This window comes from Notolepis coatsorum, assembly GCF_963971535.1.
Source record: "Notolepis coatsorum genome assembly, contig: SCAFFOLD_101, whole genome shotgun sequence".
Taxonomy (NCBI): domain Eukaryota; kingdom Metazoa; phylum Chordata; class Actinopteri; order Aulopiformes; family Paralepididae; genus Notolepis; species Notolepis coatsorum.
The window spans coordinates 138327-152770 of NW_028174323.1; the positions used below are offsets into that span (position 1 = coordinate 138327).

At 46.9% G+C, this 14444-nt stretch overlaps 1 protein-coding gene across 1 annotated transcript in view; it reads right to left on the bottom strand.

The window, feature by feature from the left end:
• The window catches only part of LOC311247581 (protocadherin Fat 3-like), a gene marked incomplete at both ends in the record, with an annotated part of 404408 nt that overhangs the window by 18129 nt on the left and 371835 nt on the right, over positions 1-14444 (bottom strand). The window contains 1 exon segment of the mRNA XM_084338612.1: positions 3532-3630. Within this exon segment, the coding sequence (XP_084194738.1) occupies positions 3532-3630 (99 nt within the window).

Below are 14444 nucleotides of genomic sequence, written 5' to 3' on the forward strand. Positions count from 1 at the left end.
AGAGAGAGAGAGAGAGATGAGAGAGAGAGAGAGAGAGAGAGAGCTAACAAACTGTCAACAGTAATGATTTACTGACTCTCGTGATAAAGCAGTACACAAGTACCTGGGAACTTTACTTTCTCTCTCTATTCAACTAATTGGACCAAAAACACAACAACACAGAACAGATTCCTTCCCGGCAAGCACACACACACACGGCTGCAGCGCGCGCACACACACATGCACACGCACACAGAAGACAGAGATGATCATTAGTGCCGCTAGAATGTTATATTTAGCAACAAGGGGGAGAAATAAAAAGCCTTTTACACAACGCTCTGCAAGGCAGATATGCAGGCAGGGCGGCAGCTGCAGAGGAAATCCTATTCTTTCTTCCAAGGATTGGTTATTTTTCATTTTCCTGCAATAACGTCAGCGAAAACAAAACTAACCCAGAGGGGCAGAGAGACTGCGAGCTCCGCTCTCCCTCGTCTGTGCAACGGCAAGCAGCCGTATCGATTTCACTGGACAATGGTGGAAATGAATTCGGATTAGAATACTTGTCGTTGACAGATTTGAAAAATAATATTACGTCTGTTGCGGACACACACACACACACACACACACACACACACACACACACACACACACACACACACACACACACACACACACACACACACACACACACACACACACACACACACACACACACACACACACACACACACACACACACACACACACACACACGCACAAACACACACACACACACACACACACACACACACACACACACACACAGGAGTGAATGCAATACTCCCTCGTCAGCACTTTGCATGCGTCGGTATAAAAAAAGAATGTATGGATTGTGACAACGGCTCATCCATTACTTCTTAATTATACCTATAATCATACCAGCAAAACTTGCCCCGAGACTCAACAACACTTCTATCGTCATTCATGAATAGATGATTTAGTGGAGCATATTAATATGTACTGTTGGACTGTAATAATGCCATGCACAAATAAATAGAAAATGATGATGATGATGATGATGATGATGATGATGATGATGATGATGATGATGATGATGATGATGATGATGATTATAAATATATATAATAAGATTAATAACATGTTACCACAACGTTTTGTTTTACACATTTCACAATAAATGGAAATATAGGAGATAATGGCATCGTTTTGTCTTTAAGATAAAATCATCTTTTACCCAGTCGTACATTTTTTCATTAAGGTTTGTTCCAAACATGGTGGTTGTGAAGGAAAGGGTGAGAGAGAGAGAGCGAGGGGGGGGGGGGGAGAGATAGAGGGGGGATGGAGAGAGAGAGGGGGAGAGAGAGAGAGAAGATAGAGAGATAGTGAGAGAGAGAGGGGGGAGGGGAGAGAGAGGGAAGGAGGGAGAGAGAGAGAGAAAGAGAGAGAGATAGTGAGTGAGAGAGAGAGAGAGAGGGGTGGGGGGGGGGGGGAGAGGGAAGGAGTGAGAGAGTGAGTGAGAGAAAGAGAAAGATATTGAGAGAGAGAGAGAGAGAGAGAGAGAGAGAGAGAGAGAGAGAGAGAGAGAGAGAGAGAGAGAGAGAGAGAGAGAGAGAGAGCCTGATTATGACTGCTTTCCAGTTGTATCCGAGTTGCATGGCCAGCTTTCCAATTAGACAAATGAGGCTTACTTCCATTCCAGTGTTTTATTCCCATACAATTATGTACAGGTTCACCATGAAGTGTTCAAGGAGTGTGTGTCGAGTCAATGACGCCACACACCAGAACACAACAAATTAATTTACATAATGCGACCAGGTGAACGAGATATGGAGAGAGAGAGACCGCGTTCAACACTACGGGAACTGGCTAGAGCATTTGAGCAATGAGCCAATGGGTGGTGACATGGCACTAGGGCTGTCTTAAATACTTCGAAGCTTCGTTCGATGGGCATGGGATTCGAATGGGGAAATAAAATTTGAATATATAAAAAAAAGAAAAAAAATTATTTATAATAATTTTTTTGTGCTAAATCAGCTCTCCCTCTCTTTGTTAACTGCAACAAGCAATGCTGTTTGTTATTTAAGATGAGGTCGGACTCGGCTCTGACAGACTTGTGTTCATTGTGCTGCTTTTATAAAGCCTCAAATGACGGCTTACAATATTTCATGAAAGCAAAGTGTTTCGTTTGTCTAAGATTTAAAAAGGTTTAAACTTAAAGCACTGACAAAGTTGAACAAAGTGCTGTACAAGTCCCACAACATAAAAAAAATAATAATGAAAAGATTTAATCATTTTTTTTCTTTTCTTTTTATCTCGAAGCTTCGAATTAAAATCGATTAGATTAATTAGAAGGTCAGCCCTACATGGCACCCAGTTTTTTTTACACAGTGATGATCTAGAATGATGAACCCAGTGTCGCATCGAATCAAATCTCAACTAGGGCTGGGTACCGTTCACATTTGAACCGATACCGGTACCAGTACCAGTTCCTGGAATTCGGTATCGGTACCCGAGGGGAGGGTACCTTTTTTCGGTACTTAATTCTGTAATAACAAAAAAAAAGAGGTAAAAACTTATAAACTTCAACATTGTTATTTATTTAGAACATTTAGTTAGTTATCGTTGTAACACACCACACAAAATAAATTGCATGATCATGTATTATGGTTTGAAATGTTTAAATATCAACATTATCTGGCCATCCTCAGTAAATATGATCAAACTCCTCTGACCTCGTCTGGTCTTCCCAAAGACCCAAGTGACGGGACAGTAATATATATATATATATATATTTGTGGAAAAGGCTCCCTCTTGTCTAGTAATATTACACTCTTATACTAAACATATAAAAGGTACCCAAATTTAGTACCGATTGATCTAGCATGAATCGGTACTCTGTAGTAATGTTTGGCCTGTACCCTTAAAAGTACCGGTACCCAACCCTATAATCTCAACCCCTGCTCTCTTTTCTTGATCCTCCAATCGCAACTGTTGCTTCCCTCACTGACAAACCTCTTGTCAATTGTTTTTATTTTATCAACTTTTTCTCCCCATTTTCAATTTTTCTCCCATCCCAATTTCGTATCGTCCAATTCTACCCTCCCCTGTCTCGAACGCTGCTAGACCATGCCTCCCACTGGTCGGCTGCAGTGAGGACAGAAGCCTTGCATCACGTGTCCCCTCCGGTACTCGAGGAGGCAGCCGTCGCATCTTTTCACCTGCACAGCGTGATCTCTCAGCGGCGAGGAGTAACGCGTGGGAGGCTCACGCTGCCCCCGTTGCTTCCTGATTCTGCTGTACAGGCGCACCAACCGACCTGTAGGAGTCGCTGTCCACAATGTCCGATCCCAACCCACCGGCTTTTCCACCCTCTAACACTGCCAATTGTATTAGTATGAACGACCAGCCAAGCCGGAAGCACATCTCCTGCGTTAGTGGCGAGCACCTTGCCCACTGCGCCTACCTCTTGTCAATTGTCAAGTGTATCATCGTCATCATCACCCCCCCCCCCCCCCCCCAGCGTTGCCGTGACGATGACGTGAAGATTCTTACCGTTGTCGTCGCAGGACTCCGACGTGTAGGAGCTGAGGGAGCGTCCCTCTGAGGTGTCTGAGAAACACGTCACCTCCTCCGCCAAGTCCGACGCCTCCACTGCACGCGCACACACACACACACACACACACACACACACACACACACACACACACGCACATGCACACACAGGTTGTTACTACTTCACTCACGAGGACATTTTTTTTATTTTTTTTTACTTAAAGGATAACTCCACTATTTTGGGAAATTAGCTTATTTAACATCTTCCCTGGAGTTAGACAAGAAGATGCATACCTTTTTTGTCTCTGTGCGTGCATTTTAGCTTTGGGAATAGATGCTCCGTTAGCATAGCTTAGCTTCATCACTGGAAGTGGGGGAGGACAGTAGCCTTACAGTGCCTTACAGTGTATTGCAAGGTCTGACATTGACCAAACTTGATATGCATGACCTTGGTGGGCTCTAGGTCAACTCCTGAAAAGGGGGTCAATGTCAGACTTTGCAATCAAAAGTTAGGGGGCTAATAACCCTTGCCATAATTTCAGTGCGCCCCTAACTTTTGATTGCAAGGTCTGACATTGACCCCCTTTTCAGGAGTTGACCTAGAGCCCACCAAGGTCATGCATATCAAGTTTGGTCAATGTCAGACCTTGCAATACACTGTAAGGCACTGTAAGGCTACTGTCCTCCCCCACTTCCAGTGATGAAGCTAAGCTATGCTAACGGAGCATCTATTCCCAAAGCTAAAATGCAGCCACAGAGACAAAAAAGGTATGCATCTTCTTGTCTAACTCCAGGGAAGATGTTAAATAAGCTAATTTCCCAAAATAGTGGAGTTATCCTTTAACTTCATTCCAACTCTTTCAAACGAACCATGAACACTAACAGGTAGAAGAACGTACGTGTAGCATAGAACTGTGCCGCAATCAATGTGTGGTAGTGAAAGGGTTAACCTTCTGTAGTGTGGTAGTGAAAGGTTAACCGTCTGTAGTGTGGTAGTGAAAGGTTAACCTTCTGTAGTGTGGTAGTGAAAGGGTTAACCTTATGTAGTGTGGTAGTGAAAGGCTTAACCCTTTGTAGTGTGGTAGTGAGAGGGTTAACCTTCTGTAGTGTGGTAGTAAAAGGGTTAACCTTCTGTAGTGTGGTAGTAAAAGGTTAACCTTCTGTAGTGTGGTAGTGAGAGGGTTAACCCTTTGTAGTGTGGTAGTGAGAGGGTTAACACTTTGCAGTGTGGTAGTGAAAGGGTTAACACATTGTAGTGTGGTAGTGAAAAGGTTAACCTTCTGTAGTGTGGTAGTGAAATGTTAACCTTCTGTAGTGTGGTAGTGAAAGGGTTAACGTTCTGTAGTGTGGTAGTGAAAGGTTAACCTTCTGTAGTGTGGTAGTGAAAGGTTAACCTTCTGTAGTGTGGTAGTGAAATGTTAACCTTCTGTAGTGTGGTAGTGAAAGGGTTAACGTTCTGTAGTGTGGTAGTGAAAGGGCTAACCTTGTAGTGTGGTAGTGAAAGGTTAACCGTCTGTAGTGTGGTAGTGAAAGGTTAACCGTCTGTAGTGTGGTAGTGAAAGGCTAACCTTGTAGTGTGGTAGTGAAAGGTTAACCGTCTGTAGTGTGGTAGTGAAAGGTTAACCGCCTGTAGTGTGGTAGTGAAAGGTTAACCGTCTGTAGTGTGGTAGTCTGTAGTGTGGTAGTGAAAGGTTAACCTTCTGTAGTGTGGTAGTGAGAGGTTAACCGTCTGTAGTGTGGCAGTGAAAGGTTAACCTTCTGTAGTGTGGTAGTGAAAGGGTTAACCCTTTGTAGTGTGGTAGTGAGAGGGTTAACACTTTGTATTGTGGTAGTGAAAGGGTTAACCCTGTGTAGTGTGGTAGTGAAAGGGTTAACCCTTTGTAGTGTGGTAGTGAGAGGGCTAACCCTTTGTAGTGTGGTAGTGAGAGGGTTAACCCTTTGTAGTGTGGTAGTGAAAGGGTTACCAATGCCTTTACAACTTAACACGATGACGATAAAAAATGACACCCCACTCCCAAATTTGACAAACCATCTCTTTTCAGGGGAACTGAAGCCAAGCTCCCCTCTCGCTCCCCCGTAGTTTGCACCCTGCCCACCCGTGATGAATGAAACACACACAATATGTTTTTTGACAACTCGCCAGACAATCGCACTGTACGACTGCCAGCCTTCTGCCCCCGTTATTAAAGGATAATTAAATTTTTTTGTTATTGTCAACATAGCCTATAGTATACAAACACTGTAACTGAGGGGTACAATTCCCTGACTGTATTGTTAGATATGATATTTAATACCACTACCTCATGTACTTTAACTTCTGGCCACCCAGTACAAGATATAAGTATGATGAACACTTTCCCACCTGATGAAACGAACCAACACAAATGGACCAAATCGAAAGTTTAATACAGCAAAGGGTGTATACAACGATCACTTAATTACATTTATGATTTGAAATATGGAATATGCACTTTTATGGCAAATGAGTATTCGTAGGTAAATCAACATTGAATGTCCAATCTCTGGTTGCGCAGGGAGTAAGTATACAACCTGGAATATTTAGGAAACGATAGCGATGGTACTTAAATGATTATAGCTGGATACACTAAGGGGGGGGGGGGGTCCCGCTGGTTGTAAGACAGTAGGAGGGGGGGGTTAGAGAAGCCGCTGGCGGTATCCCATCTGGCCGACGGTGTCTTGGGAGAATCCAAAGTCTTGGACACGGTGCCCACAGAACCTCGGGCCGCAGACGAATACAGCTGGACCCTCTGTGGAACGGTATCTGCCGGTCCACAACGGAGAGACGTGAGGCGACCTCACGTGTAGAGCGCCGTCTCACCTGGAGTCCTCTCCGGGGGGTAATTCCAACACTCGGCAGTGTTGGCCTTTATCCATGGAATAATCAAAGCACACAAAGCATAATCCAAGCCGTGGAAGGCTCGCCGTCGTCAGGGTAGAGTAATCCAATATACAGGTCCAGTCGCTCTTGGCCCGGAGCTCCTCGGATGCAATCACCACTAGGGGTCTGACCAGCCTGGTTAAGCGTCCAGATAACGTCAGGAACGATGGGGGTACTGATAACTGTAGAACTCTAACCGAACGATGCACCATACATAAATAGACTATTATTAGCTTAATAGAATACGTCCAACTCGACGGTATGGTGCCAAACTATGACCATTCAACTATTAATCTACACGATATCTCAATGCCTATTCTGGGCCAAGTAGGCCTTACTACACCGCACGTGCGTCGTGGGGAGGCTTTTGCGTCTGTCACTCTGTTGGAGGGTAAAGAACTGGACTAAAGGAAAGTTCTACTTTACTGGCGCCATATATATATGCGCTATGAACAAATAGTACCATTCGTATTTCGCCCGACATATTACTGCGCGGAACCGGGGGTTGCCTCGACATGTTAGGCGGCACGATTGAACTTGGACCTAGGGGTATGGCAACCTGGCGCCAGGTTCTCGTCCAATGGTAGAATTAAACTATTATGGGCTGTTTAGTAGAAACGGGGATATTCAATGCATATTGTACAAGGAATATACAGGGGATATCAAACGATATACAAATACAATTAAATATATATATATAAATAAATATACATATTCGGTTTAATCTGATCCTTCACAACAGCCGCCCCCTAATTAGTCCCACCTAATTAGCTAAGCAGAGACAGATTAACCGCACTGTCTACCACTCAAGGTCCGCTGTAAGGGTCAGTCAACTCACAAAGTCATAGGGTCATGGTCATCATCGATAGTATCTGGGAGTCGGGGCAGTTCTATGAGCCTCGCCACGGGACGTGTGTAAGTGCGCCCTTGGACGAGTACTTCAGCTGCTCGGACCTTGCCATCGGCACCGGTGATCACTTTGCTTACGCGGCCAGCCGGCCACATAGCTCTGGGTAGCGACTGGTCAATAATCATGACGACTGTTCCTTCTGTCAAATTGTCTCTCTCTTTTACCCACTTCTGGCGGGTCTGTAGAGACGGTAGGTAGTGAAGTAGGAAGCTGCTCCAAAACTTGTCAGCTAGTACTTGGCTGTACCTCCACATTCTTCGGCCGTTCGCTTCTTCGGGCCTGTACATTGTCTGGGGTAGCGCGGGGTCCAGCCGCACCATTAGGAGTGTGTTGGGGGTGACTGGGTCGACATCTGCTACATCACTGGAGACGTAACCGAGGGGCTTTGAGTTCAATACTCCCTCGATCTCCGTGAGGACTGTCATTAGGACTTCCTCTGCCACAGTCTGGGCTCCGAGTACGGCATACAGGGCTGTCTTTATAGAACGTACTTCTCGTTCCCAGGTTCCACCGAAGTGGGGTGCGTTCGGGGGATTAAACTGGAAGTCAATCTGGGCTGGAGCGAGGTGGGTCTTAAGTTCTGGGCCCATAGCTTGGAAGCTCTCTCTCAGCTCTCTTTCTCCGCCTTTGAAGTTGGTCCCGTGATCAGACAACAATGTAGACGGTTTTCCTTTCCGTGATGTGAATCTCCGGAAGGCCATAAGGAATGAGTCTGTGCTCATGGTCGGAAGGAGCTCGATATGTATCGCTCTGGTGGTCATGCATTTGAATACAATACCCCACCGCTTCTCGGTGCCTCTTCCTCTCTTTATATACAACGGGCCAAAACAGTCCATGCCTGTGGAGTGGAATGGCTTGTCGCCGATTCGGAGGCGACAGGGGGGTAGGTCAGCCATCCGTGGTATGCTGGGCTGCGCGCGCCACTTACGGCAGTCTAGACAGGTTCGCTGGAAGCGCCGTACTGCTTCTCTCCCTTGTAATATCCAATAACGACGTCTGATCTCCGCGAAGACTCTCTCTGCTCCTGCGTGGTGTACATCCTCCTCGTATTTCTTTATGATCAGCTCTGTGACCTTGTGTCGGCTGTTCAAGACGATCGGGTGCTTAATGTCATCTGGTAGATCGGGGGCTCTCCGCAGGCGACCACCCACTCTGATGAGATTATGTGCGTCACTCTCTGGTGCCAGGTGAATCAGTCTGCTGTCTGATGGGACGGGGTTTCCTCCCTGTAGACAGTCTAGCTCATCGGAGAACGATTCTCTCTGGGCTCGTTGTAGTAGAAGAAGTTCTGCTTCTTCGTAGTCAGCTGCTGACATGTCAGTGGTGGACTGAATCTCTGGGTGGTGCCGCAGGAATGTTCTTTGTTGCGCACTCTCTAGGGTAATGCAGTCATCTATGTTGGGGTCTGTGGAGGCGACAGTGCTCAGTCCACAGAACATAGGCTTCTTGTTCTCAGCCTCCTCGTTACTTGCTTCCCTCGGGGTGGGCGTAGGCCAATCTCCTTCCGGGAGCTGGAGGAATGCTGGTCCGTCACTGTAGATGTTGCGACGGGTTAGGTCATCCAGGGACATTCCCCGGGTGATGACGTCAGCTGGGTTGTGTTTGGTATCCACATACCTCCAGCTTGCTTCTTCTGTTAATTCTTGAATCTCGGTGACTCTGACTCCCACGAAGACTTTGTATCTGCATGAATCAGACTTAATCCATGTGAGTACTGTCGTGGAATCTGACCACAAGATTGTTCTATGCACCGGAATGGTGAGTTCACGTTGGATTAACGTGGCTAGATGCGCTCCTGCGAGGGCTGCGCAGAGCTCTAGACGTGGGATAGATTGTTGCTTACGTGGTGCTATTCTTGAGCGGGCCAGTATGAAAGCAGTGTGTATCTTTCCTCCCATCTCTTGGGCACGCAAATAGGCCACCGATCCGTAGGCTACTTCAGAGGCGTCGCTGAAGACGTGTAGCTCAATCTCGCATGTCTCTGGCCTCACTGTGGATGGGAAGTAGCTGCAGCGTATATTGACACCTGGGAGTGAGCGGAGTTCCGTCTCCCACTCTCTCCATGTTGAGGCAAGGTGTGCGGGTATTGGGTCGTCCCAGCCCTGGTCCTTGTCCCATAGTGCTCGTACAATCATCTTTGCCCTGGTGGTGTAAGGTAGAATACATCCCAACGGGTCATATTGTCTGGCGAGTGTTCTGTACACACTCCGTCTGGTGGTCGGTATCGCCGCCGACCTTCCTTGCTCTGGAGCCAAGGGTTTGTGTCTATAGTGGAGCGAGTCTGTTTTGAAGCGCCAGACTAATCCTAGTGTCATTTCTTGGGCTTCTCCTGGGATTGTCGCCATCCAGGTCTCGCTGCTGGCAGCCTTGTCTGCGGAGGAGAGGCTGCGCAATACGTGCGGGTCACTGCTGGCCCACTGCCTGAGATCAAAGCCGCCTTTGATCAGGGAGGCGCGTAACTTGATTAGGAGAGCCTCGGCTTCTTCTTGAGTCGAGACGCTTTGTAAACAGTTGTCCACGTAGAAACTGTTCTTCACACTGTGTTGGACCTCTTCATCTGCTGCTGGGTCCTCTTGGTCTCTCTGTGGGCTGGTACCGGCAGGGCACCATAGCCAGCTGGTCCAGGTGCTATTCCTCGGGGCTGGTCGTGCGTCGTGCTCACCCGTGAATAGAGTCGGGGGTCTGTAGCGCAGCGCCGCGGGGTTATAGCCTGGACTGTATGGGACCTCCTGGTCCGGTGGAGTACTGTGCTGTCGTCGGGCTTGGTTCTCCTCCTTTCCCTCTTCTTCCTCTATCAGATCTTCCAGATCCTGTAATCGTTCATCTTGCTTCTCCGCAGTGTATGCCGCTCCTTCCTTGTAGCTGGGTCTCGCTTGGACCGGTCTGGGAAGGGGGTCTGCGGGGGGTATAGGCTTGGAGGGTAAAGAACTGGACTAAAGGAAAGTTCTACTTTACTGGCGCCATATATATATGCGCTATGAACAAATAGTACCATTCGTATTTCGCCCGACATATTACTGAGCGGAACCGGGGGTTGCCTCGACATGTTAGGCGGCACGATTGAACTTGGACCTAGGGGTATGGCAACCTGGCGCCAGGTTCTCGTCCAATGGTAGAATGAAACTATTATGGGCTGTTTAGTAGAAATGGGGATATTCAATGCATATTGTACAAGGAATATACAGGGGATATCAAACGATATACAAATACAATTAAATATATATATATAAATAAATATACATATTCGGTTTAATCTGATCCTTCACAACAAACACCAAAACATACAATGCATGTCTCCCTTGGACAAACGTGGTCCGTAGCCAACACCAGATTATAGCTCATACCCAGAAGTTAAGAGAAATTATATTGTTGCCCAAAAAGTGTTAAAAACAAGTTTAGTTTAATGTAAACTAATTTATTTTTCTCTCAATGCTCTTTTCAAATTATTTTTAAAAATTATCTTACTGGTTGTTATGTACCAGGAGCCTGATCACTCCTGTGTCACTGTGCAGGCAGGCCTGATCACTCCTGTGTCACGGGGCATGCAGGTGAGGGCTGCCAATTAGCCAATTAGTGCTGATTGGTTACCTGCTGGGAGCTTTAAAGCCAGCCCTAGTAACACACATGCAGTGTCTGTGCTTAGAGGAAGAGCTGTCAGGTTCTTCCAGTCCTTGTCCGTTGGGTTCACATTAGTACATTAGTTTACATTTACATTAATAGTTCCTTGATATAGTAGCACTTTGAGTTAGAGCACGGGGTTTTGGTGTTGGTTTGCACATAGGTTGCGTGCCCATGAGCCAGGGTCGTAACAGTTGGGCGCTCGTCCGGGATATTTTACCCCTAGAAATTTGTTTGGTGGTTTTTTTTTGTGTTACACGGGGTGTCATGGTATTATGGTTTGGGTGGTGTTCGTTACATATGGTGTAACGTGGGGCCTGAGCCATTTCATCAAACAGGTGAGTATGCCGTATTTGTTTGTAATTTGATGTGACTACTTATGCTGTTAAAATATATAGTTTAGTGGGCACCACATGTAGATAGGGACATTATTTTCTGGTTGTTGGTTAGCGTCCTGTGCACCACGTACTCCTGGGGCAGTCAGGGAAGGGATTAGCACCATCTGCTTGTCTGGTACCGTATCATGTACTGGACGGGTGGATGGTCAAGTATGATCTTTGACTGGTAGCAGGTGTGGTTGAAGATGGTTAGGTCTACAGGGCATTAGTTTAAGAGTAGGTAGATTAGGGCGGCCGGAAAACACAGGTAGTGTGGTAGGGCTTGATTTAGTGTTTCTTAGGGTAGACATGTGGTGGGCCGGTTTTGACTGCAGTTTAGACGTAGAAGCATATGTAGTCATATCAGGTTAGAAGGCGCACCTGTTTGGAATTGTTTGTTGGATTTATTTTGTTTGTTTGAGTGTTTGGTGAGCATACCTGGTAGCACCTAACACCCTGCGTGTATGACACATCTATTTTGGGTGGGTGTGTTTTATTTTTATTTTAATTTTTTTTTGCGTCCTAGAAAGGTGCGCTCCGTAGAGCTCACATTTCCACCGCGTTCCCTTCTGGTTGTTATTATTGGCATTTAGCATTCTTCAGTGGTTCTTCATGGTTCTTCAGTGGTTCTTCGGGGTTCTTCAGTGGTTCGTTAGGGGGGTCTTCGTGGTTCGTTAGTGGTTCTTCGTGACTGTGAGGTAAAGTGTGTAGCTTGTGGTGGCTGGTGCAGTGACGATGGCTTCCATCAAGGACTTTGTTGATCGCCCGTCTCATGACATGTTGGATAAGTTTTCCAAAGAACAACTTCTGGAACTTGCTGTACACTACAGGGTAGAGCTTTCTGCAGGTGAGAAACGTTTGAAGCCGACTGCCTTGAGTGCTTTAAGGGTGTTACTCATTAGGGAGCAGGTGCTTGAGGAGAGGGTGGAGGAGCCTCCTTCGTCTGGCGCGTCTCCGCTATTACCTGGTGTGGAGGGTGAGTGGAGGATTAGGGAGTTGGAGTTTAAGGAAAGGCAGCTAGAGCGAGAGCGTGAGGAGAGGAGAGAGGAGCATGAGCTTAAGGAGAGAGAGAGTAAAGAGGAGCGTGAGCTTAAGGAGAGAGAGAGGAAAGAGGAGCGTGAGCTTAAGGAGAGAGAGAGGAAAGAGGAGCGTGAGCATGAGCGTGAGCGTGAGGAGCGTGAGTTTAACGAGAAACAAATGTTGCTGGAGTACGAGCGTGCACAGAAGGAGCTTGAATATAAGCATGCTGCCTTGCAGGCGGGTGCTCTGCATCCAGAGTCACGTTCCGGGTTTGATGTAGGCAGGAATATTAGGATGGTGCCACCATTTTTTGAGAAAGACGTGGAAAGATATTTTCCCCTTTTTGAATGGGTGGCAACCACATTGAAGTGGCCTGATACCGCCTGGACACTGCTGCTGCAATGTGTTTTAGTTGGTAGGGCACAAGAAGCCTACACTGCTCTGTCCCTTGAACAAAGCGCTGATTATGAGCTGGTTAAAGCTTCCATTTTGAGGGCTTATGAGTTGGTCCCCGAGGCCTATCGTCAGCGTTTTAGAGGTTATCGCAGGTCGGAGGGGCAGTCTTATGTTGAATTTGGAAGGGAGAAGGAGAACCTGTTTGACAGGTGGTGCACTTCTCAGAAGGCAGAGTCAAGAGAGCAGCTTAGGCAGTTGATTCTCCTAGAGGAATTTAAAAGATGTGTTCCTGATACCGTTTCCACACATCTAAATGAGCGTAAGGTATCGAAGATAGGCGACGCCGCTGTCTTCGCTGATGAGTTTGTGTTGACACACAAGTCTGTGTTTTTGGAGGACTACCGTGTTGAGTCCGGGGATAGGCGTCCTGTTCAGGGGGGCCGTTTCCCAAAACCTGTGTCTGCTGGTCAGTTAACTTTACCTCCTAGGTGGGGTGGTTCTGCTGGTGCATTCCCAGAAGGGATTATCTGTTTCTACTGTAAAGAACCTGGTCATATCGTTGCTGGGTGCCCGGTGCTTGAGCAGACAAATTTCAGAACTGTGGCTCTGGTAGAAACCATATGCAGAACGCCTATGCCAACGTTAGATGGGGATGGGGGAAGTATCAAACGTGTGGACAAAGAGCTTGAGGGTTCCTCAAGGTTTATGATGAATGGATTTGTTTCCCTGACTAATGCACTAGAGTCCAAACAGGCTATAACAATTTGGAGAGATACCGGTGCTTTTCAGTCCCTCATTCTGGAGGGGGTTTTGCCGTTTTCAGAAAACTCTTCTTTGCATTCCGGTGTCGTTGTTCGGGGCTTTGGGGGTGGATTTGTGGATGCACCTTTGCATGAGGTCACGCTCAATTCTCCCTTAGTATCAGGCAATGTTGTTGTGGGGGTATGTTCTCACATTCCCATAAAGGGGGTGTCCTTCATTCTAGGGAATGATTTGGCTGGTGACAAAGTGTTGGCTACTCCGGTTGTAACTCCCATTCCTGTGGTTTCTGAGGTCCCTAATGAGCTGGCACAGAAACATCCAGGAGTGTTTCCTGTGTGTGCTGTGGCTCGGGAAATGTCAAAGGACAAAAGTGATGTTGTTGATACTTCGACTTGGGACATTACACTTAGTGACACATTCGTTGTTGAATTAAAATGTGTACCTGTTGAGAATTTTGGAAAGCACACTGTGGATCTACCTCTGCATAATGATTCTCTTGATTGTGGCTTTGTGTTAGGCCCGGTGGTGAAACCAGAGTTGACATGCGTGCCGGAGAAGCATGTGGCAGGAGATGGTATGGCAGCGCAGTGTCTCAGGGTCTTCCCAGCCTGTATGGTGGCTGAGGCCACGAACGAATTGGAGAAGGAGTGTGGGAAGGATGCTATGAGAGGTGCTGTTGTTTCATGTGACACCGTTCTAGTTGGAGAGGCTACTAAGCCTGACTTAGGCTGCCAGCCTTCCCACAGTAGCTCTATTGTCCCTAATGTTTCACTTGTGGGCAGGGATGGTCCCAGTATGTCAGTTGATGATTCTGACATTGATCCACATGTCCACACTGATTCTCTGCCATGCACTAGGTGTGATGGTCAACCTAGTTACCTGTGTCCTGTGGAGCAGGAGTCGCCTTCGCGACCTGGTCTGTTGAGTGGCA